This window comes from Dama dama, chromosome 14 (genome assembly GCF_033118175.1).
Source record: "Dama dama isolate Ldn47 chromosome 14, ASM3311817v1, whole genome shotgun sequence".
In the NCBI taxonomy this organism is placed as follows: Eukaryota; Metazoa; Chordata; class Mammalia; order Artiodactyla; family Cervidae; genus Dama; species Dama dama.
In genome coordinates this window covers 30,222,733-30,249,187 of record NC_083694.1, presented here as the reverse complement: position 1 = coordinate 30,249,187, position 26,455 = coordinate 30,222,733, and the positions used below count along the sequence as shown (strand labels likewise).

The 26,455-nt window shown below is 36.2% G+C and overlaps 1 protein-coding gene across 1 annotated transcript in view; it reads left to right on the top strand.

The window, feature by feature from the left end:
* The window catches only part of CATSPERE (catsper channel auxiliary subunit epsilon), a 145,878-nt gene that overhangs the window by 10,612 nt on the left and 108,811 nt on the right, over positions 1-26,455 (top strand). The window contains exons 3-5 of the mRNA XM_061161208.1: positions 14,169-14,242; positions 14,519-14,588; positions 17,492-17,562. Of these exons, the coding sequence (XP_061017191.1) occupies positions 14,169-14,242; positions 14,519-14,588; positions 17,492-17,562 (215 nt within the window). The remainder of the gene's footprint in view (positions 1-14,168; positions 14,243-14,518; positions 14,589-17,491; positions 17,563-26,455) is intronic.

The window sequence follows — 26,455 nt, the reverse complement described above, 5'->3', positions numbered from 1 at the left end:
GAGCTTCAGCTTCAGCATCAGTCTTTCCAATGAATATTCAGGGTTGATTTCCTTAAGGATTGACTGGTTTGATCTCCTTGCAGTCCAATGGACTCTCAAGAATTTTCTCTAGCACTGCAGTTCGAAAGCATCAATTTTTTGGCACTCAGCCTTCTTTAGGGTCCAACTCTCATGTCCCTACATGACTACTGGGAAAACCATAGCTTGGACTATATGGACCTAGCTTGGACTATATGGACCTTTGTTGGCAAAGTGATAGCTCCACTTTTTAATACACTGTCTAGTTTTGTCACAGCTTTTCTTCCAAGGAGCAGGTGTCTTTTAATTTCATGGCTGCAGTCAGTGTCCACAGTGATTTTGGCGCCCAAGAAAATAAAGTCTGTCACTGTTTTCAATTTTTCCCCACCTATTTGGCGTGAAGTGATGGGACTGGATGCCATGATCTTTGTTTTTCTGAATGTTGAGTTTTAAGCCAGCTTTTCACTCTCTTCTTTCACGTTCATCAAGAGGCTCTTTAGTTCCTCTTCACTTTCTGCCATTAGGGTGGTATCATCTGCATATCTGAGGTTATTGATATTTCTCCCTGTAATTTTGTTTCAAGCTTGTGCTTCATCCAACCTGGTATTTCTCATGATGTACTCTGCATGTAAGTTAAATAAGCAGGGTGGAAATATACAGCCTTGAGGTACTCCATTACCAATTTTGAACCAGTCTGTTGTTCCATGTCTGGTTCTAACTGTTGCTTCTTGACCTGCATACAGGTTTCTCAGGAGGCAGATAAGGTGGTCTGGTATTCCTATCTCTTTAAGAATATTCCACAGTTTATTGTGATCCACACAGTCAAAGGCTTTAGTGTAGTCAGTGAAGCAGAAATAGATGGTGTTTTTTGGAATTCCCTTGCTTTTTCTATGATCCAGCAGATATTGGCAATTTGATCTCTGGTTCTTCTCCCTTTTCTAAATCCAGCTTCTACATCTGGAAGTTCTCAGTTCAGATACTGTTGAAGCCTAGCTTGAAGGATTTTGAGCATTACTTTGCTAGCATGTGAAATTGTGTCATAGTTTGAACATTCTTTGGCATTGCCTTTCTTTGGAATAGGAATGAAAGCTGACATTTTCCAGTCCTGGCCACTGCTGAGTTTTCCAAATTTGCTGGCATATTGAGTGCAACACTTTCACAGCATCATTTTTTATGATTTGAACTAGCTCAGCTTGAATTCCATCACCTTCATTAGCTTTGTTCCTAGTAGTACTTCCTAAGGCCCATTTGACTTCACACTTTAGGATCTCTGGCTCTAGGTGAGTGATCATACCATCATGGTTATCTGGGTCTTTAAGACCTTTTTGGTACAGTTCTTCTGTGTATTCTTGCCATCTCTTCTTAATCCCTTATGCTTCTGTTAGGTCCATACTGTTTCTGTCCTTTATTGTGCCCATCTTTGCATGAAATGTTCCCTTGGTATCTCTCATTTTCTTGAAGCAATCTCTGATCTTTCCCATTCTATTGTTTTCCTCAATTTCTTTGCATTGTTCACTTAAGAAGGCTTTCTTATCTCTCCTTGCTGTTCTTTGGAACACTGCATTCAGATGGTTATATCTTTCCTTTCCTCCTTTGCCTTTCATTTCTCTTCTTTTCTCAGTGATTTGTTCTATAAATGGATACGTCAATTTCTTAACTTTCTTATTTCCTATTGATATATTTGACTTATCCTTATCCTTGTCTGCCACATATTTCATGTAGTTGGAGTTTCAATTCTCTACAGTTTTCCCTTGAATTAACACAAGACAGTATGTGTATCATTCTACTCTAGATAAACAATTCAGTAGTGTCCATTTTTAGTCTGCTGTGATTAGGGCTGCTATGAACATTCTTATACTGATCTTCTGGTTAACATATGCATGTATTTCTGCTGGGTATACCTAAGAGTGGAATAAATCATAGGGCAAGTGCATACGTTCAGCTTTAGTAGATGGTGCCAAAAGATTTTACAAAGTAATTTCTCAGTTTACATTTATATTCTATTTACCTATATTATTGTATTTACATTATTCAAAATCAGGCAAAAGGAATCTATGAAAACTATATCTTCTTTTCTAAACATACTTATTTTATATTGGAGTCGAATTGATTAACACTGTTGTGTTAATTTCAGGTGTACAGCAAAGTGATTCAGTTATCCATATACGTGTATCTATTCTTTTTCAAATTCTTTTCCCATTTAGATTATTAAAACTTTATTTCCTTTTAAAATGTGCAGTTGTCTTCAAATTTATCTATTTCTTTATGATCTTTACATGCCATTTGAATTTCTATTTGTAATTGTTTTATTTCTCTAATGTTATTTATATACTTCATCTTTTTTTCTTGAACAGCTTTATTATATGATTGACCATTTTATTAGTCTTTTAAAAAAATTATCCCTTTTCCTCTCAACTGTTCCTTTATCACTTTTATGTAGGTGACAGAAATGTTTCATTTTTAATTGATGATTTGTCACCAAAACAATGCAGTTATGTCATTTCAGAAATGCAGATTAGGAGCAAGGGTTTGATTATCAGAGAAGAAGGCTGATAAAAGTCAAGAGAGTAAATCATAAAACCAGTGGTATTATGCTTGCTTAAAAGCCATATTTACAGAAAGAAAGAAAATAGAGCATATATAAGATACTTTGGGGATTAAATAGTCCATGAATCTTCTTGATGGAAAACATTTTGAAAAGTCCATTTCCATCTATTTGCTCTTCCTGGAGGTTCAACTTGAAGCAGTCCCTCAGGACAATATATATTTGCACACTTTAAAATCTACTGCCTGAGGATCTGCATGCTAATCAACATGAATCTAAGTGCTGATCAATTCTCCCCCTTGGGGTCACTGACAAATCTTGGCACATCCTTAACTACTAGGAACTGTTAAAGTAAAATAGGCTGCTTTGACATTCACAAAGAAAGATAACCAAGGATTTAGAGGACAGACCCAGGGAGAGGACTGTGTTGGCTTCATGGAGACAGCCTGAAGGGGCTGGAGTGTGGTATAGCTGCAACTGGGCTGTTTACAGAAGAATCCAGGGCCGCCACAGAAGCAAAGCTCCATTGTTAGATGTGCATGAAGGGAGGAGCAGGTCGCCATAACAGTCTCTTTCTCTGAGCACCCATCCCTCACCTCCACGCAACAGCCCCTCCTCACCCCTCCCCCACACCTCCTTGGGTTCCGGGAGTAGAGTGCATGCTCCATCCACCACCCTAACAAGCTCCTGCCTTGCAGAATCCCACTCCCTGGCCACTGCCAGGGTGGGCTTGCAAGCGCCAGCCACCCATCTATTTGCCATGAAGTGATGGGACCAGATGCCATGATCTTAATTTTCTGAATGTTGAGTTTTAAGCCAACTTTTTCACTCTCCTAATTCCTGGAGAATTCATATTATTAATTCCTAGAATATATATTATTAATTTCTGGAATATATTAATTCCTGGAATATAATTAATTCCTGGAAGAAGTAATATTATTCAAATGTCTGAACTGCCCAAAGCAATCTACATTTAAATGATATTCCTATCAAAATTCCATTGGTATTTTTCACATAAATAAACAATTGTAACATTTGTATGAAACCAAAAAAGATTCCAAACAGCCAAAGAAACCTAAAGAAAGAATAAAACTAGAGGCATCACATTTCCTGATTTATATTACAAACCCATAGTAATAAAAACTGTGTGGTATTGGCATAAAAACAGATATACATCAATCGAACAGAATAGACTCCAGAAATAAACCCATGAATGTATAGCCAAGTAATTTACAACAAAATATCCAAGATTATAAAAAAGGGAAAGAACAATCTCTTTTAAAAATGGTGCTGGGAAAACTGGACAGCCTCAAGGAAAGAATGAAACTAGACTATTATGCTATACCACACACAAAAGTTAGCTTAAAATGGATTAAAGACTTGAAGGCAAGACCTGAAATAGTAAAACTCCCATAAGAAAAAATAGGCAGTAAACTCCTTGATATCTGTCTTGGTGATGATTTTTTTGATTTGACACCAAAAGTAAAGGCAACAGAAATAAACAAATGAGGCAATATCAAACCAAAAAGCTTCTGCACGAAAAGGAAACCATCAACAAAATGAGAAGGCAACCTACTGAATGGCAAATCATTTATATAATAAGGGGTTAATATAGAAAATAAACTCATACAACTCAATAGCAAAAAACAGTTTCATTTAAAAATGTGCAGAGTATCTGAATTTACAGTTTTCCAAAGACATGCAGATGACCAATAGGTACATGAAAAGGTGCTCAACATCTCTAAAACTCAGGGAAATGCAAGTCAAAACCACAATGAGATATCACCGTGCACCTGTTAGAAAGGCTATTATCAGAAAGCCAGGAAATAACAAGTGTTGCAAGGATGTGGAGAAAAGGAAAATCATGTGCACTGTTAGTGGGAATGCAAATTAGTGCAGCTACTATGAAAAAACATTACAGAGGTTTCTCAAAAAATTAAAATTGAACTACTGTATGATCCAGTGATTTTATTCCTAGGTATTTATCCAGATAAATGAAAACACTCACTTGGAAGAGATATGTCCCCGTGTCCATTGTAGTATTATTGACAATAACTAAGATATGGAAACAACCTAAGTCTCTCATCACTGGATGAACTGATAAAGAAAATGTGGTGTATATACACAGTGAAATACTATTAAGTCATAATGTAATGAAATGTTGACATTTATGACCTTGAGGGAATTATGGTAAGTGAAATAAGTCAAAGACAAATACTATATGATTTCACTTATATGTAGAATCAATTTTTGAAACAGCTCATATACACAGAGAACAAAGTGATGGTTGCCAGAGGTGGGGCTTGGGGGAGTGTGAAATTGGTGAAGCGGGGGTCAAATGGTACAAACTTCCAATTATAAAATAAGTCACGGGAATGTAATGTACAGCATAGTGATTATAGTTAGCAATACTGTATTCCATATTTTAAGTAAAATCTGATGCTGTAAAGAGCAGTATTGTATAGGAACCTGGAAGATTAGGTCCATGAGTCAAGGCAAATTGGAAGTGGTCAAACAGGAGAAGGCAAGAGTGAACATCAACATTTTAGGAATAAGTGAACTAAAATGGGCTGGAATGGGTGACTTTAACTCTCATGACCATTATATCTACTACTGTGGGCAAGAATCCCTTAGAAGAAATGGAGTAGCCATCATGGTCAACAAAAGAATCCGAAATGCAGTACTCAGATGCAGTCTCAAAAATGACAGAATGATCTCTGTTCATTTCCAAGACAAACCATTCAATATCACAGTAATCCAAGCCTATGCCCCAACCACTAATGCTGAAGACGCTGAAGTTGAATGTTGCATGAAGACCTACAAGACCTTCTAGAACTAACACCCCAAAAAGATGTCCTTTTCATGATAGGGGACTGGAATGCAAAAGTAGGAAGTCAAGAGATACCTGGAATAACAGGCAAATTTGGCTTTTGGAGTACAAAAGGAAGCAGGTCAAAGACTAACAGAATTTTGCCAAGAGAATGCAATGGTCATAGCAAACACCCTCTTCCAACAGCACAAGAGAAGACTGTACACATGGACATCACCATATGGTCAGCACCAAAATGAGGTTGATTATATTCTTTGCAGCAAAGATGGAGAAGCTCTATACAGTCAGCAAAACAAGACCAGGAGCTGACTGTGGCTCAGATCATGAATTCAATATTCAATCATGAGTATTGCCAAATTCAGACTGAAATTGAAGAAAGTAGGGAAAACCACTAGACTATTCAGGTATGACCTAAAATCAAATCCCTTATGATTATACAGAGGAAGTGACAAATAGATTCAAGGGATTAGATCTGATAGACAGAGTGCCTGAAGAACTATGGATGGAGGTTTGTGACATTGTACAGGAGGCAGTGATCAAGACCATCCCCAAGAAAAGAAATGCAAAAAGGCAAAATGGTTGTCTGAGGAGACCTTACAAATAGCTGAGAAAAGAAGAGAAGCGAAAGGCAAAGAAGAAAAGGGAAAATATGCCCATTTGAATGCAGAGTTCCAAAGAATAGAAAGGGGAGATAAGAAAGCCTTCCTCAGTGATAAATGCAAAGAAATAGGAAAATAATAGAATGGGAAAGACTGGAGAGCTCTTCAAGAAAATGAGAGATACCAAGGGAACATTTCATGCAAAGATGGGCATAATAAAGGACAGAAATGGTATGGACCTAACAGAAGCAAAAGATATTAAGAAGAGGTGTCAAGAATACACAGAAGAACTATACAAAAAAGATTTTCAGGACCCAGATAATCATGATAGTGTGATCACTCACCTAGAGCCACACATCCTGGAATGCAAAGTCAAGTGGGCCTTAGGAAGCATCACTGTGAACAAAACTAGTGGAGGTGATGGAATTCCAGTTGAGCCATTTCAAACCCTAACAGGCGATGCTGTTAGAGTGCTGCACTCAATATGCCAGCAAATTTGGAAAACTTAGCAGTGGCCACAGGACTAGAAAAGGTCAGTTTTCATTCCAATCCCAAAAAAGGCAATGCCAAAGAATGTTTAAACTACGACCCAATTGCACTCATCTCACACGCTAGCAAAGTAATGCTCAAAATTCTCCAAGCCAGGCTTCAGCAATACGTGAACCGTGAACTTCCAGATGTTCAAGCTGGCTTTAGAAAAGGTAGAGGAACCAGAAATCAAATTGCCAACATCCATTGAATCATGGAAAAAGCAAGAGAGTTCCAGAAAAACATCTACTTCTGTTTTATTGACTACACCAATGCCTTTGACTGTGTGGATCACAATAAACTGTGGAATATTCTGAAAGAGATGGGAATACCAGACCACCTGACCTGCCTCCTGAGAAATCTGTATGCAGTTCAAGAAGCAGCAGTTAGAACCAGACTGCTTCCAAATTGGGAAAGGAGTGCATGAAGGGTGTATATTGTCACCCTGTTTATTTAACTTATATTCAGAGTAGCATCATGTGAAATGCCAGGCTGGATGAAGCACAAGCTGGAATCAAGATTGCCAGGAGAAATATCAACAACCTCAGATAGGCAGATGATACCACCATTATGGCAGAAAGCGAAGAACTGAAGAGCCTCTTGATGAAAGTGAAAGAGGAGAGTGAAAACGTTGGCTTAAAACCCAGCATTCAGAAAACTAAGATCATGGCATCCAGTCCCATCACTTCATGGCAAATAGATGCAGAAACAATGGAAACCGTGAGAGACTTTACTTTGGGGGGCTCCAAAATCACTGCAGATGGTGACTGCCTCCATGAAATTAAAAGACTCTTGCTCCTTGGAAGAAAAGTTATGACCAACCTAGAGAGCATATTATAAAGCAGAGACATTACTTTGCCAACAAAGGTCCATCTAGTGAAATCTATGGTTCTTCCAGCAGTCATGTATGAATGTGAGAGGTTGCTAAAAAGAAAGCTGAGGGCTGAAGAATTGACGCTTTTGAACTATGGTGTTGGAGACGACTCCTGAGAGTCTCTTGGACTGCAAGGAGATGCATTCAGTCCATCCTAAAGGAAATCAGTCCTGAATACTCATTGGAAGGACTGATGCTGGAGCTGAAACTCCAATACTTTGGCTACCTGATGCAAGGAACTGAGCTATTGGAAAAGACCCTGATGCTGGGAAAGATTGAAGAAAGGGGAAGGCACGACAGGGTGAGATGGTTGGATGGCATCACTGACTGTATGGACATGAGTTTGAGCAAGCTTCAGGAGTTGGTGATGGATAGGGAAGCCTGGAGTGCTGCAGTCCATGGGGTCGTGAAGAGTTGGTCACGACTGAGTGACTGAACTGACTGACCTCTATTTGTATATGACATGACCTTCTAAATAGAAAGGTCTAAGAAATCCATTTTAAAAACTATTAAAACTACCAACTGAGTGTTACTTTGTGTGAACTATCGCAGGGAAATTCAAGAGAACCAGAATAGGCAAAACAATCTTGAAAAAGAACAAGAAGTCTTATTGGAAGACTCACAATTCCTGACATCAAAGGTTACTACAAAACTTCTGCAATTGAGACAGTGTTGGAATTGAGACAGTGCAATTGAGACAGTGGGGTATAAGAGTCCAAAAATTAAAACCTCATTGATTTTTTTACAACTTATTCAAGAAAATTCCATGGACAAATAATGGAAAATTCCATTTATTTTTAACAAATAGTTCTGGGACAGTGAGGTATCTACATGAAAAAAATGAAGATGGCCTCCTACCTCAGACTAAATCCAAAAATTAAAGTGGAGATAAGACCTTAGTATAAGAGTTAAAACTATAAAAATCATTGAAAAAAATCATATGGAGAAATCCTTATGATCTTGGATTAGATAATAGTTTAGATATGACACCAAAAGCACAAGGAACAAAAGGAAAAACTTAAATTGGGCATCATCAAAATTAAAACCTGTAGTGCTGCTAAGGACACCACGAAGAAAGTGAAGACAGTCCACAGAATGGGAGAAAATTTTTGCAAATTAAATATCTGATAAGGGACCTATACCAAGAATATATGAAGAACTATTATAATTCAGTAATAAAAAGACAAACCAAATATAAATATTACTTCTTTTCCCATTGTTTTGCTTTTCAATTTCACAGACTCCAATTATACAAGTGTTGGATTTTTATTTTTTTGTTTGCCTTACATATTAATTTCCATATCAATCATTTTCTCTCTGGTTCTTCTTTCATTTATATTCTCTTGGTTGCTTTTCTGTCTTTCTTCAATGCCTTTTATTCAGTTTTTGTTCAAACATAATCTCCCGTTATTTTAAGTTAGTCCTCATTTCATTTATAGTTATCTGTCTGTTTCATTTCCTCGTTCAGTCAACTCACTTCTATTTGTTGTTCATTTCTGTCCCTAGTTTGTGAATTTATAATTCATATTTTTCATTCTCACCATTAAATACTTGTTTGAGAATATTTAGTTTAGAATGTTAGTTTGCAGTTTTCTTCTGCTTTGTGTTTTTTTTTTAAAGGCAGTTTTATTAACCAAAATGTCTTTATTTTCATTTTCTGTCCTCATATAGACAGCTTATATCTATGAATTACATGGACAGGCTAGCAGCTTGGTTTGTTTTAAGAGACTTCTTCTCAAGTGTGTATATTGGATTTTCTTTGCCCATATTTAACATTTGTCAAATTAGTTTGTCAAATTTGTCTAATTAGTTTGCTTTCTTAGCTCATTGTAGCAAAGTGCAGTTTCTTTAATTGATGGCTTCTTATTGAGGGCGCTGTGTTTACTTTGAGGTTTGTTTGTTTTAGCTTTTAATGTCCTACATTTCTCTTTCTTGCTTCTCTTTCCCTTCACCACTCACTTTCCAAAGAGTGTCTCTCTGTCGTCTCTCCAAAAGTGATGCCTTTCTGAGGCTCCTACCTCAACTCACACACTTTTAATTCTTTTCCTCCTAATCAGTATTCTGATCTTCCAGGAGTCTTTCTGCAGTATTTTTTTTTTTTTAACAGTGTACTTTCTTTGGTTGATTTAAATTCAATCTTAAACTTTTGTTCCTTTTTTTCTGCAGTTTTTCAGAAGCTCTTTTACTGTACACAAAGGATTATGACAGGGACTTGATGAGAGCTCTGCTAAAAGTTTTTATTTTTTTTACCAAGAGGTTTGTTGAAGTTTGTGTTGTACTTTGTCTTCTAGTTATACTGTAATATAGAATTTTCTTGGTTTTATTTTTTGATCTGTGTATTTTTTCTCTCTATTTTTAAAAAATTTCTGTTTTGATCTGTGTATTTTGAGGGGAAATGTGTGGAGAGAATTGAACTCTTTGGACCATTATTACCTGGGCTAACCATAATTCAACTACCACTCATATGCTGATACATTGTCAGAGTATTGTCATTAGCTACTATATTCCTTTTTTAATAGCCACCATGTAGACATATTTCTGCAGAATAATTCCTATTTAATACCTAACACCAGTCCTTATGTTGATGTCTCTGCAGTTATTTTGGGGATCTGAATCTCTTTTTCTGATAGTTTCCTTAGGAAGGGCTCTTAAGAGCAATATTTCTTGAGTTGTTTTATGGTCATAAGACCTTATCTGTGAACTTTTATCTAAAATTTGTGTATCTGGATACAAAAATTATGGCTAATATTTTTATGTCCTTTTATATATGTTACTTTGTTGTCTTCGACATAAAGTGTTGCTTCTGAAAAGTCTACTGGAAATCTAATTTTCTTTCCCTTGTGAATAAATTGTTCTTTTTGTCAGGATCCCCAAAAGGTTTCTTATCATCTTCAATGCTTTTATTAATATAGGTCCTAGGTTGGTCTTTAAAAAAAAAATCATTCGTAATTGTTTTTCCTGGGTATGAATTTTGTCCTTTCAGTACATTGTTTCAAGTTATTTTTGTTCACATATTATTCTGGAGTTATTGTTAATGCTATTTTTCTGCCTCAATCGCTTATGTTTTCTTCTTCCCAAGTGTGTATATTGGATTTTCTTTGCCCATATTTAACATTTGTCACTTATTCTTGAGTCACTTTTTATCTCTTTGTTTTTAAAAGCCTTCTATTTTTCTCAAAACCTTATTTATTAGGTTTATTCACAATTGTGCTAATTTAGTTTTTTTCTAAATTGACTTTTTATTTATACATTTTCCTGAGTTTAGCTTATGAGTTTTAAATTCTGTTTTATATTTTTCTTTCATAATTTCTATCATCTTTTATTTATTTTGCCTCGTTTTGAAATAGGCATATCAGTCATAACTCTCCAGAGGAACAGAACCAATAGAATTTATACATATTTATATTAGATTTATTTTAAGAAATTGGCTCATGTGATTGTGGGAACTGACAAATCTTAAATCTTTAGGCCAGGCCAGAGAGGGGAAATTCAGGCAAGAGATTGATGTTGTAGTCTTGTAGCAGAATTTCTTCTCTAGGAAACCTTCATTTTTGCCCTGAAGGATCCAGCTGATCAAAAGGGGCCTCACCCACCTCATCAAAGTCATTATTTCAAGTCAACTGATTGTAGATGTAAACCACATCTATAAAATACATTCATATAAAAACCTATATTAGCATTTGATTAAATAACTAGTTACTATAATCTAGCCAAATTGACACATAAAAGTAACCCTTATATTGTTATAGTTTTAATTTATTTATTGAGGGGAATTCCCTGGAGATCCCAGTGGTTAGGACTTCATACTTCCACTACAGGGGGTACAAGTTTGATCCCTGGTTGGGGAACTAAGATCCTGCAAGCCACGTGGTGTGAACAAACCAAAAAGAAAGTATTTACTGAGTGTGGTCTTACAGAGGTGTCTTTCTGCTTCTTACTCTCTTCTTTTTCTTATTACAATTGTGTGTGATTTGAGCATGATCCTGTTTCTGTTGCTCAGTTTTTTAAAGCATGAAATTAGTTTTCCTGTTCTTTAAGGAAGAAGTGGTGGGTCAAAATAACTTTTCTAACCTCATGGCTTTAGAGTTGCCTCTTACGTTGTTCCATAGAGTGTTCAGAAATAAGGCTAATACTTTCTTTTTTTTTTTTTTTTTTTTCCATTTTTATTTTTTTTTCTCCTTTATTTATTTATTTATTTTTTTCCAGTGGGTTTTGTCATACATTGATATGAATCAGCCATAGATTTACACGTATTCCCCATCCCGATCCCCCCTCCAACCTCCCTCTCCACCCGATTCCTCTGGGTCTTCCCAGTGCACCAGGCCGGAGCACTTGTCTCATGCATCCCACCTGGGCTGGTGATCTGTTTCACCATAGATAATATACATGCTGTTCTTTCGAAACATCCCACCCTCACCTTCTCCCACAGAGTTCAAAAGTCTGTTCTGTATTTCTGTGTCTCTTTTTCTGTTTTGCATATAGGGTTATCGTTACCATCTTTCTAAATTCCATATATATGTGTTAGTATGCTGTAATGTTCTTTATCTTTCTGGCTTACTTCACTCTGTATAAGGGGCTCCAGTTTCATCCATCTCATTAGGACTGATTCAAATGAATTCTTTTTAATGGCTGAGTAATATTCCATGGTGTATATGTACCACAGCTTCCTTATCCATTCATCTGCTGATGGGCATCTAGGTTGCTTCTGAGCTTCCCAGATTCTATTTCCCTCCCTCATTTATCTGTTGTTTCCCTTTCCTTTGTTCTTATTGTCCCTTTCCAGCTCAGTTGGTATTCTTTTCCTTGTATCTTGATTATGGATCTTTATTCTAGAAGAGGTCTTTGGCTCATTGATTTTGGAGTTCATGGGTCCCACCTCCTCTTGCCCTGTCAGACATTATCAGAGACTTATGTAGAAACTGAAAAATATAAAAATCCCTCTGGTTATATCCTCAAATTGTTCTCCTATGGTGTCTACTGAATATCTATAATGATTGAGGTGTTTAGTTCTAAGGTCTACGGTAGTTACTTTCTTATGCTGATATCACACGAATCTGCTAGTTTCAGCTGGTTTGTTCCATCCCAATTTTATTTGGGGTTTTTGAGGGATACCTTGTCACTGAATTCTATTGTTGATGCTGTCCAGGTTTGTTTTTTTTTTTTTTTTGCTGCTATACTAATTGTTCTTTCTGTGTTTATAAGAAATCTGAGTAGATTAAAACATTACTTCACCACTAACCCATCCCAATTTATTTTCTTTTGTAAATTCCCATTTTTCTTCTCTCTTACATCTTTCTTTTTACTTTTGGGGGTTCTCTCACAGGTTTTTGTATTAGCATCTTATACTGAAAACTGAGTTTATTCACTTTCAAACTACCTTATTTCTTTTAAGGGTATTCATTTTCATTAGGACCTATTTACATGCTTCAAGTTTTGATAACATCAGTGCTTTTATTGTTTTTTCATAAACATTGTGTAATTTTCATTGTGATTTCTACTTTATTCCATGAATAATTCAGAAGTACAATTTTTTAAAAAAATTAAGAATATCCTAAGATATGTTTCTGATTCACTTTATAAGAAATTATAATTTTATTTCACTAGTATCAAGGGTATAGTATGCATGATAATAATACTTTGAGACTGGCTAGCACTTCCATTGTAAATGTGGTCAGTTTTGGTAAATGATCTATGTGAGAAAAGAATGTATTTTTTATTGGTCAATTTTAAGAAATACCCACACATGCATTTGTATGTGTGCACATACACACACACACATACACACACAGATTGACCTTTGAACAATATAGGTTTGAGCTCTACTGGCCCACTTATACAAAGATTTTTTTTCAATAGTAAATACTGAAGTACTACACAATCCAAAGTTGATTGAACCTGTGGATGTGGAGTCATAGATACTGAAGAACTGCATATATAGAAGTCTAACTATAAACTATAGGCAGATTTCCCTCTGTGTGGAGCGTCAGTGCCCCTAATCCCTAAATTGTTCAAGGGTCAACTATAATTATTTTTTTTCAAGTTTAATCTATGGCTTTAATCTATGTGTGTTAAAAGTCCACCACTATATATATGACTTGAAATATCTTCTAGTAACTCTATCAAATTTTGCTTTATATACTTTAGGGTTGTGTCCTATTTTCTGGTGAACTTCTTTTTTCTTCTTATACACTGTCATTAATCCTATAACATCAAATCTATGAGGTGGTATTATAATTCCCATTTTATAAGTAAAAACAAAGAAACAGCATTTATGTATGTATATATCTACATAATGATGTATACATATGCACATAACTTCTCTCTAACAATATTAGAAGGTGGAATTGGGCTCCAGATCTGGCTGAGGAGGAGGACCAGTGTTGAGACTAAGACTGATGATGTTAGGAAGTGTGTGATATACTTCCAGGAAGAAAGAACTTATAAATGAAAGAATGTAGAAGCAGGAAAAAAAGTAGAAGTAAGGAAATAAAGAAACAGTGACTGAAGAAAATTATGATACTAAACACCTTCTAGACACTTAATAGATTATTTTTGCAGTAAAATAAAAATACTACAGTTTGGGGGAGATTTTTGAAGTGACATATAGAAGTTACTTTTCCCTTGTAATACTTGTACAATTTAAAAGGAATTGAATTTTAGTTATTCTTTCTTTAAACAATAAGAGACTCAGAAAATTGAGCTCTACATCTAAAAATTGAGATACAAAATTTTGGAGCAGTTTTTTTGTTTGAGCTATTTTACCTTCTTTTTCAGATTAAGTTAGAGTATGAAGGAACATTATTTTCTGAGTGGAGTGCTCCAGCAACTTGTTCTATAAAAAATAAAAGGTAAGATTTTTTGCTGTGAAAATCAATGTATGTGTAAAAAAACATTCATATAGTATGGACATTCAGATTCAAGGCAGTGATTTAATGTAAATTTATTTTCATTAAATAGATGTGAAAAGAAAGACAAAAATCACTTTGAAAATAGAAGTAAAATGTTGCTATATTTTTTATTTTTCTTATTAGCATACAAAGAAAGTTTTTAGGCTTAAAAAGTTGTAGGGGAATCTCATATGCATCTATACTTATTTCTCCTTTTCCATTTTTTTTAAATGCTAGATTACCCAAGACAGAACTACGATGTTCTTCTCCTGGTATTCATGCTATAAAACCAATTGTTTCAGGCCCAGTAAGTTGATTTAAATGATAAATTAGTGAATCTTGTATAATCATCCCTGTTACAGTTTATTTTGCCTTTTCTTTGAGGTTTTTTACTTAATTTAACTCATTTTAAATGCTAAAGTTGCAACTATAAATGAGGTATTTAAAAATTATTATCAGTATATCATTAATTTTTAGAAATATCTCATAGCAAATTGTTAAGTTATGAACTGATACAGTGGTCCCCTTCTTATCTGTGATTATATCTTCTGTACTCTCAGTTAGCCATGGTCAACTATAGTCTGAAATATTTATATGAGAAATTCTAGAAATAGACAATTCACAAGCTTTAAAATGCAGTTATTCTGAGTGGCATGATGAATTATCTTGCAGTCCTGCTCCATCTCCCCGAGATGTGGATCATTTCTTTGTCCAGCATGTCCTACCCATTAGTTACTTAATAGCTTTCCCAGTTATCACACCTATTAATTGCAATATTGTACTCCTTATGTTTAAGTAGCCCTAATTTTACTTAATAATGACCCCGAAGTACAAGAACAGTGATGCTGGCAATTCAGATATGCCAAAGAGAAGCCATAAAGTATTTCCTTTAAGTGAAAAGGTGAAAGTTTTTGACTTAATGAGGAAAGAAGAAAGATCATATTGAAGTAGTTATTTTATTATTAATTATCATCAATATTTTGCTGGGCTTACTTTACAAATCAAACTTTATATTAGGTATGTATGTACAGAAAAAGCAGTATATATAGGGTTGGATTGGTACTACCTACAATTTCAGTCATCCTCTGGGGGTCTTGGAATACATATCTCACAGATAAGAGGGGACTATCATATGTGATTTTTACATTCACTTTTTTATCAGTAAATATATTAAAGCCCCAGTTAACCATTGTAATGATAATAGTACTCCCAGCTAAGTGGAACTAATATCACATACTCCTATGACAATACTCAGAACTAAGAGCCATTTCTAGTAGGTTTATTTGTATTCCACTACATTTTCTTCAATTCAAGAAAGCTGTGTGAATGCAAATAAATGAATGTTGTTGAATCCTCTCTAGTTTACAATAATAATAATGATGAATTTTAAGCACTGACACTGTACTAATTAGTAACAAAGTACTAATAGTTGAAGTTCCCACACAAGCGTATCTAAAGTCATTGCTGTGTAGAGACTTTGTGACAAATCCTGCCTTTACTTTGGGACTTGTGCCTTCTTTTTACTTTTTTTTTTTTCATAAGTTAATTATTTCCCTGAGTTCTGTTGCTTTCTTTTTACTTAATAATCTTTATTTTCAGGGAAGAGGTAGACAGGGTGATGTGGGAGAGGCCACATGAATATAGTAATTCACTTTTCAATTCCTATAGATTGAAAAATACTTGATTTTGGCTTTTTGAGTTGAGTGCTTGCCAGTTTCATGACACAATTCCTAAAGAAGTAAAGGATTTCTTTCCCTTTTGTTATGTTTTGGAAGTCTACATAGATGTGTAATACAGGTAAAAAGTATGCACACACAAATACACACATATATATAGTAATACCTTTGTCATTTATATATAGTGTTATCAGGCCTTATACTCTTTAAGGAGGTACATGTGACTTAATGGGGCTTCCCTGGTGGCTCAGATGGTAAAGAATCTGCCTGCAATGCAGGAGACCGGATTCGATCCCTACGTGGGGAAGATTTCATGGAGAAGGGAATGGCAACCCACTCTAGTAGTCTTGCCTGGAGAATTCCATGGACAGAGCAGCCTGACAGGCTACAGTTGCAAAGAGTTGGACACGACTGAATGACTAACACACACACACACACACTGACTTAATATACTCAACAGTCCTCAGTTATAACAACCTAAAATATCTCCAGGCATTGTCAGACACCTATCTCCTTGCAAGCAAATTCATCTCCGGTTGAGAACCATTAAACAGAAAATTAATCAAATTGTGTTTCATTGAGGAAGATTGCCTAGGAAAACTCACTGTTTTCTTTTGTATATTCACAGAGGACAATTCTGTGACCAGATCATAGCGGGGTAGGGGTTCAACATGGACCAATGCTCCTATACCAGCTGGGTGTCTTAACATTTAAAGTTCTGGCACCATCTACCTAGAGTTAACGTCACATCCCACAAGTTAAGAGCTCAGTTCCACAAGACTGCCCTCACTTCAGATGCTAATTGCAAGTCCCTGGTTGTCACCTACACTTCTGACTGACTGATGATGACGGGTGGTAAATTCAGGTTCCTATAACCCTTTCCTTAGTTTCGATAATTTGCTAAACAGCTTGCAGAATTCAGGGAAACACATTTACCAGTTAAAATGAAGGATATTGTAAAAAGATCCAGATGAACAGCCAGGTCAAGAAGTATACAGGGCAAGGTCCAGAAGGGTTCTGAGTGCAGGAACTTCTGTCACTGTGGAGTTGGGTACATCACCTGCTGGCATCCACCTAGAAGCTCTCTGACTCTCATGCTTTAGGGATTTTTGTGGAGATTTCATCAAGCAGGCATGATTGATTATTAGCTCATTTTCCACCCCTTCTTCCCTCTCCATAGAATGGGAGGCTGAACTGAAAGTTCCAAGCTGTTAATCATGGATTGGTCTTTCTAGTGATCAGTTCCCAACCAGGAGCCCACCAAGAGTTTACCTCATTAGAACAAAAGGAATTTAGGAGCTCTGTGTGAGACATTCCTATTACTCAAAATTACAAAAGTGTTAGCGTGTGTCAGGAATAAGGGTCGAAAACCAAAAATTAGCAGGTACTTGGGCAAATATATATATATATATATATGTATATATATATATATATATACACACACATGATATATATATAATTTCACAAAGACAAATATAATAGAAACAATCAGTCATCTAAATTTATCATAGTTTCTTTTTTTTTTTTTTTTTAGGATTTAGAGGAAGAACGCTATTTATCTGTGGACAGTTCTCATATTTGCTTTCTATGGTATTATAAGGCTATGTAAGTAATGCAAAAGAAGGTAATTAATGCATTTTAAGAGTATTTAGCTTTCAGTTCAGTTGCTCAGTCATGTCTGACTTTTTGAGACGCCAAGGGCTGAAGCGTGTCAGTCTTCCCTGTCCATCACCAACTCCCAGAGCTTGCTCAAAGTCATATCCATTGAGTCAGTGATGCCATCCAACCAGCTCATCCTCTGTCATCCCCTTCTCCTCCTGCCTTCAATCTTTCTCAGCATCAGAGTCTTTTCAAATGATTCAGTTCTTTGCATCAGGTGGCCAAAGTATTGGTGCTTCAGCTTCAGCATCAGTCTTTCCAATGAATATTTAGGACTGATTTCCTTTAGGATGGACTGGTTGCATCTCCTTGCTGTCCAAGGGACTCTCAAGAGTCTTCTCCAATACCACAGTTCAAAAGCATAAATTCTTCAGTGCTCGGCTTTCTTTATAGTCCAACTCTCACATCCATACATAATTACTGGAAAAACCATAGCTTTGACTAGACAGACCTTTGTCAGCAAAGTAATGTCTCTGCTTTATAATATGCTCTCTAGGTTGGTCATAGCTTTTCTTCCAAGGAGCAAGTGTCTTTTAATTTCATGGAGGCAGTGACCATCTACAGTGATTTTGGAGCCCCCCAAAATGAAGTCTTTTACAGTTTCCATTGTTTCCCCGTCTATTTGCCACGAAGTGATGGGACTGGATGTCATGATCTTAGTTTTTTGAATGTTGAATTTTAAGCCAACTTTTTCACTCTCTTCTTTCACTTTCATTAAGAGGCTCTTAAGTTATTCTTTGTTTTCTGCCATAGGGTGGTGTCATCTGTATATCTGAGGTTATTGATATTTCTCCCGGCAATCTTGATTCCAGCTTGTGCTTCATCCAGCCCAGTATTTCTCATGACGTACTCTGCATATAAGTTAAATAAGCAGGGTGACAACATACAGCCATGACGTACTCCTTTCCTGATTTGGAACCAGTCTGTTGTTCTATGTCCAATTCTAACTGTTGCTTCTTGACCTATATACAGATTTCTTAGGAGGCAGGTCAGGTGGTCTGGTATGTCCATCTCTTTAAGAATTTTGCACAGTTTGTTTAAGAATTTTGCATAGTTTGTTGTGATCCACACAGTCAAAGGTTTAGCTTTAATTAACTGCAAATGAATTATCTACATTATAATTTCCATATAAGTTTTTATTCATCAATTACATTATCCTCTGGACTTCCCTGGTGGCTCAGATGGTAAAGCCGTCTGCCTGCAATACAGGAGATCTGGGTTTGATCCCTGGGTCGGGAAGATACTTTGGAGAAGGAAATGGCAACCCACTCTAGTATTCTTCCCTGGAAAATCCCATGGGCAGAGGAGCCTGGTGGGCTACAGTCCATGGGGTTGCAAAGAGTCGGGCATGACTGAGCGACTTCACTTTCACTTTAAGTTATCCTCAAATGTACTACCCAACTAATATTGAAGAACAAACAATAAAAATAACAATGTGTGTATGTGTAAGCTGTCGTGTCTGACTCTTTGAGACCCTATGGGCTGTAGCCTACCAGGCTCCTCTGTTTATGGAATTTTCTAGGCAAGAATACTGGAGTGGGTTGCCACTTCCTTCTCCAAAAAATACCAATAGCAACTACTATCTGAACATATACTGCTTTTATGTGATCATACTTCACGTAAATCAGCTTTGTCAGTTTTCATAATAACCAATTAAATGTCGGCATTACTATCTTTATTATAAATGGGAAAATGTAAGCTTGGGTAAGTTAAATAATTTGGAAAAATATATGTAGCTACTAAAAGATAGCATTGGAAATTGGCTCTGGTTTTTCAGATTACAGGTTTCTTTTGTTTACACTATACATATTATATTCCAAAAGGACTCTCTTAGTTTCTTAGATAGCTCTTCAAACCCTTTTTAACATGATGATGAAGGATATAACTAAGATGGAAAAACTGGTACAAGAAAAAATAATTAATTGTATTATAAAATCATTCAATAACTAAAGTATATCAATGAATCAGAGTTGTTTTCTTTTCTTTTTTTTTAGTATTATAGTCAAAGCATATCCTAAGCACTGGATAGGGTATAAGGAACTGTCTTAAATGGTCCCTGCTTTCTAGATGACTGTAATGTACTTAATTCTTTTTATCTGCTTAACATCACTTTCTTTGAGGGAAATATCCCTCCCTCTATTTTGTGGTGAAATTATTAATTTCATTTGATTTATGTGGTACTACCTTTACAACCAGGCTTCCCTGTAGCTCAGCTGGTGAAGAATCCACCTGCAATGCAGGAGACCTTAGGTTGATTCCTAGATTGGGAAGATCCCCTGGAGAAGGGATAGGCTCCCACTCCATATTCTTGGGCTTCCCTGATGGCTTAGTCAGTAAAGAATCTACCTGCAATGTGGGAGACCTGGGTTTGATCCCTGGGTTGGGAAGATTCCCTGGAGGAGGGTATGGCAACCCACTCCAGTATTCTTGCCTTGAGAATCCCCATGGACAGAGGAGCCTGGCGGACTACAGTCCATGGGGTCTCAAAGATTCGGACACGACTGAGTGACTAAGCACAGCACAGCACCCCATATTTCATTGGCCACAGAGAATATTGAGTATTGGCATATGACCCAAACCTAACCTATCAGAATATTTATGTCTTTGGTAAAACATGGTTTTGACTGATGGTTTGATTATTCTGGTTCACATGGTCCCTTAAAGTCAGATGGCCCTGCAGTTTATGTACAATCTTTGAATTGAAAGATCTGATCACTAGATTTCAGCAAGCCCCACCAACAGGACACATTTACCCATTCTTCTCTGATTTATGACCACTCTCCCAGAACCTTACAAAGAAACAAGAATTAAGTCTCTGCTACTAATGAAACTGGCAGGCTTCTGTCCTTGTTGGGAATTTAAGACATGCCAATCACCAGCTTTCCCTCTGTCAGTTTTAAACCAACTTAGAAACAGAAAAGGGAAACTTTGGGAATAAAAATCCATGGTAACACTTCATTGGAGAATAGATCCTGCCTCTGTAACCGAAAGGCTACTGTCTCTTTCCCCAAGGGGTGATCATGGGAACCATCAGTGACTAACACCCATGTATCCATCACGCAAGTGAACAATAGAATGTTACCAGCATGTTAGAATCTGCTTAGGCTTCCCTAGTGGCTCAGACAGTATAGAATCGGCCTGCAATGCAGGAGACCCAGGTTCAATCCCTGGGGCTGGAAGATCCCCTGGAGAAGGGAATGGCAACCCACTCCAGTATTCTTGCCTGGAAAATTCCATGGACAGAGGAGCCTGGTGGGCTACATACAGTCCATTGGGTTGCAAAGAGTCAGATACAACTCAGTGACTTTCACTTTCTTTCTTATGCCCCTACTGATCACATCCTATCCCTCAAGAGTTAACTGCTATCCTGAAAACTATATAATAGATTCTTCACCTTTTATAGTTTACCAACAATATATAATAGTAATAAATTGTTTAGTTTTGTTTTTGAATGTTATTTGAATTGAATCATATTATAAGCATTCATCTGTGACTTGCTTCTTTCTCTAAACATCACAAATTTTGACACTCATCCATGTTTAAACAAGAATCTTTAGTTCTTACATTGTTCCCGCCTGATGGTACTTCATTATATAACTATTTTTGCTTATTCTCCTGCTGATGCATTTGTTTGCAAGATAGTGCCTTGCTCCTCAGAATGTGGTCCAAGGACCAGCAGCACTAGTGTCATCTGGGAACTTATTAGAAATAAAGAATCTCAGCTTTGTTTCAAACCTTATGAATCATAATCTGCATTTTGACAAGATCTTGCAGTCATTTGTATGTACATTATTTGGAAATAATAATTTGGAAACTACTAATGTACATAAATAAAGTTTTTTCTAGGGAATAGATCTAAAAATAAATTAGTTAAATGTAGGGTACACATTTGTTCCACTTTACTAGTCATGCCTGTGTGTGTGTTCAGTTGCTCAGTTGTGTCTGAATCTTTGTGACTCCATAGACTGTAGCCTGCTAGGCTCCCCTGTCCATGGGATTTTTCAGGCAAGAATACCGGAGTGGGTTGCTATTTCCCACTCCAGAGAATCTTCCTGACTCAGGGATCGAACCCACATCTCTTGTGTCTCCTACATTGGCAGACAGATACTTTACCACTGTGCCACCTGGGAAGCCTCTAAATGATTTTTAAAAGGTTGCCCAAATTTACATCTATACTGGCAGTGGATGAAAGTTCCCATTGTGTTATATCATTATAACTCTTAATATCTGACTTTTAAATTCTTTTCAATCTAGTAGATGTGAAATCACATCATTGTTCTTTTATCTGCATTTCCTTGATTACTATGGAGCATGTTTTCATTTATTCATGAGGAATTTTTCTTCTGTATTAAATTAGCATTTTAACCCATTTTATTTCTTGGTTTCATAATAATCTGTAAGGTTTCACTAAATTCTGTATAGTTTTGCTTTTATAATTAAATCCTTAATCCACTTGGAATTAGGTTTTGTATATGCTTCAAGATAGAAATACAACTTTATTTTTGGTGTATGAATAATTTTTTAGATCCATTTATTGAATGATCTGGAACTTTTCCCTTCTGACTCAGCTGGTAAAGAATCCACCTGCAATGCAGGAGACCTGGGTTCAATCCCTGGGTTGGGAAGATCCCTGGAGAAGGGAAAGGCTACCCACTCTGATATTCTGCCTGGAGAATTCCGTGGACTGTATAGTCCATGGGGTCCCAAAGAGTCAGACTTTCATTTCACTTTACTTCATTGAATGATATTTCCACAAAACCAGCTCTACCATAGATCAAGTTTCCGTGTATGCATGGGATTCTTCCTGGATTAGCTATTCTGTTTAGCTGATCTATTTATATATACTTGAACAAATTGTATTATCTATATTATTATAACTTTATTTATTAAATCTTGAGAAGTGATAGCACAAATACTTGCCTCACACTGACCCCAACTCTTGTCCTCTTTTAGTAACTTCTTAGCTTTATCTTGGGCCTGTTTCTCTTTCCTATAAATTTTTGGATTTGGCTTGTCAAATTCTACAAAAACCTTAGTTGGGTTTTTTATAATATGTCTATATATTTCAATCAATTTGAGAAGCCTTTCTACTCCAGAATAATATATAACCCTCCATTTGCTTAGGTTTTTTTTTTTTTACATGTCCGCAATAAGATTTTGCAATTTTTAATAATAAAAATATCAGGACATTTTCATTAGGTGTATTCTTAGGATCAAGACCATCCCCAAGAAAAAGAAATGCAAAAAGGCAAAACGGCTGTCTGAGGAGGCCTTACAAATAGCTAAGAAAAGAAGAGAAGTGAAAGGCAAAGTAGAAAAGGAAAAATATGCCCATTTGAATGCAGAGTTCTAAAGAATAGAAAGGAGAGATAAGAAAGCCTTCCTCAAAAAAAAAAAAAAAAAGAAAGCCTTCCTCAGTGATCAGTGCAAAGAAAGAGGAAAACAATAGAATGGGAAAGACTGGAGATCTCTTCAAGAAAATGAGAGATACCAAGGGGACATTTCATGCAAAGATGGGCTCAATAAAGGGCAGAAATGGTATGAACCTAACAGAAGCATAAGAGATCAAGAAGAGGTGGCAAGAATACACAGAAGAACTATACAAAAAACATCTTCAGGACCCAGATAATCTTGATGGTGTGATCACTCACCTAGAGCCAGACATCCTGGAATGTGAAGTCAAGTGGGCCTTAGGAAGCATCACTACAAACAAAGCTAGTGGATGTGATGGAATTCCAGTTGAGCTATTTCAAATCCTAAAAGATGATGCTGTGAAAGTGCTGCACTCAATATGCCAGCAAATTGGGAAAACTTAGCAGTGGCCACAGGACTGGAAAAGATCAGTTTTCATTCCAATCCCAAAGAAAGGCAATGCCAAAGAATGCTCAAACTACCGCACAATTGCACTCATCTCACACGCTAGCAAAGTAATGCTGAAAATTCTCAAGCCAGGCTTCAACAGTACGTGAACTGTGAACTTCCAGATGTTCAAGCTAGATTTAGAGAAGGCAGAGGAACCAGAGATCAAATTGCCAACATCCACTGGATCATCAAAAAAGCAAGAGAGTTCCAGAAAAACATCTATTTCTGCTTTGTTGACTATGCCAAAGCCTTTGACTGTGTGAATCACCACAAACTGTGGAAAATTCTTCAAGATATGGACATACCAGACCACCTGACCTGCCTCTTGAGAAATCTGTTTGCAGGTCAAGAAGCAACAGTTAGAACTGGACATGGAACAACAGACTGCTTCCAAATAGGAAAAAGAGTACATCAAGGCTATCTACTGTCACCCTGCTTGTTTAACTTATATGCAGAATACATCATGAGAAATGCTGTACTGGATGAAGCACAAGCTGGAATCAAGATTACCAGGAGAAATAGCAATAACCTCGGATATGCAGATGATACCACCTTTAATGGCAGAAAGCGAAGAACTAAAGAGCCTATTGATGAAAGTGAAAAAGTTGGCTTAAAACTCAACATTCAGAAAATTAAGATCATGACAGCTGGTTCCATCACATCATGGTAAATAGATGGGGAAACAGGGATAAGAGTGAAAGACTTCATTTTTGGGGCTCCAAAATCACTGCAGATGGTGACTGCAGCCATGAAATTAAAAGACACTTGCTCCTTGAAAGAAAAGTTATGACCAATCTAGACAGCATATTAAAAAGCGGAGACATTACTTTGCCAACAAATGTCTGTCTAGTCAAAGCTATGGTTTTTCCAGTAGTCATGTATGGATGTGAGAGTTGGACTATAAGGAAAGCTGAGCACCGAAGAACTGATGCTTTTGAATTGTGGTGTTGGAGAAGATTCTTGAGAGTCTCTTGGACAGCAACGAGATCCAACCAGTCCATCCTAAAGGAAATCAACACTGAATATTCGTTGGAAGGACTGATGCTGAAGCTGAAGCTCCACTACTTTGGCCACCTGATGCGAAAAACTGATTCATTTGAAAAGACCCTGATGCTGAGAAAGATTGAAGGCAGGAGGAGAAGGGAATGACAGAAGATGAGCTGGTTGGATGGCATCACCAACACAATGGACATGAGTTTGAGTAAACTCTGGGAGTTGGTGATGGACAGGGAGCCTGTTGTGCTGCAGTCCATGGGGTCACAAAGAGTCGGACATGACTGAGCAACTGAACTGAATTCTTAGGTACTTTATATTTTTGTTTCTCTTATAAAAAATCAAATTTTTAAAATTATAATTTCTAACCAGCTCTTCGTGTTGTATAGAATACACTTTACATTTGACTGTTGATTTTTGCATTCAGTGATATTGCTAAATTATGATATTTATGTATTCTCTTGGAATTAAAAAAAATCAGATTACCCGCAAATAATGATGATTTTGTTTTTCTTTCTTATAAGTATGCCTTCTACTCCTTTTATTCTTACTGCATTCTAGAACATCAAATACAATCTTTTTTAGAAGGGTGATAGCAGGGCTTCTTATTTTATTCACCATCTCAAAAGGAAGACTCTCATCATTTCACTATTTTGCATAATATTTGTTACAGGTTATGAGTTAAACTTTACCTGATTAAGGAACCTTTTTATTCCAAGCTGGCTGTAATTCTTTTTATGACTTGTTAAATATTCAGTGTTTTTCTGCTTCCACATAAACGTTTGTATAGTTTTTCTCTTTTTACTATGTAAATCTGATAGATAATAGTTATTAATATTTCCATATTAATAAACTTGTATTTCTAGAATAAGCCAACTTGGTCTTGATGAATTATCTTTCATATACATTTATAGATTCCATTTGCTAATATTGTTTAGGTTTTTATGTGTGTGAATATACATGAGTGAGAGTGGCCTGTGGTTTTACACCCCTTGTATATCCTTTAATACGTCTGATGCCAAGACTATACTACACTCATCATGTAAGTTAGGATTAGTCTTTCTTTTCTATTCTCTTCCCTTGTGGCTCAGCTGGTAAAGAATCTGCTTGCAATGCGGGAGACCTGGGTTTGATCCCTGGGTTGGGAAGATCCCTGGAGAAGGGAAAGGCTACCCACTGCAATATTCTGGCCTGGAGAATTCCACAGACTGTATAGTCCGTGGGACTGCAAAGAGTCGGACACAACTGAACAATTTTCACTTTACTTCTATTCTCTGAGAGATTTTATTTAATATTGGAAATATATGTTCCTTGAATATTTGATGGTAACTTGCATAGAAATCTATCTGGATCTGGATTATTTGAGTGTGTGGGGGAAGATTTTCTAACTATTAACTCAAATTCTTTAATGGTTAGAATGCTACTTTGGAGTTCTAATTCTTGTAAAAGTCATTACTGTAGTATTTTTCCAGAAATTCTTCAGTTAGCAATGTTAGTATCAATTTTTATGTCATAAAATTTCCCATAATATCCTCTTATATTTTTGTTTAATCTCTGCAGTAGTTGTAGGTGTGCCACTCTTTTATCATTGCTAATATTTTTATTTGTGCCTTCCTTTTGTTTTCTCATTTTTCTTCCTAGAGATATTTTTATTTTATTAGTCTTTTCAAAGAACTATATTTTAGCTTTATTGAGTTTTTCTACTGTTGTCTATTTTATCTCAATTTGTTTTTTTATATTATTTCTTTTTTTGAGTTCATTTTTCTGAAACTTACTAAATTAGTTATTTAGTCTATTACATAGATTTAAGACTTCCTTTTTTTCAAGTGTATGTTTAAGGAAATAAAATTTCTTCTAAATACCTCTATATTAAAACACACAAATCATAGAAGAAATCAAAAAAGAAATAAAAATATGTATAGAAATGAATGAAAATGAAAACACAACAACCCAAAACCTATGGGACACTGTAAAAGCAGTGCTA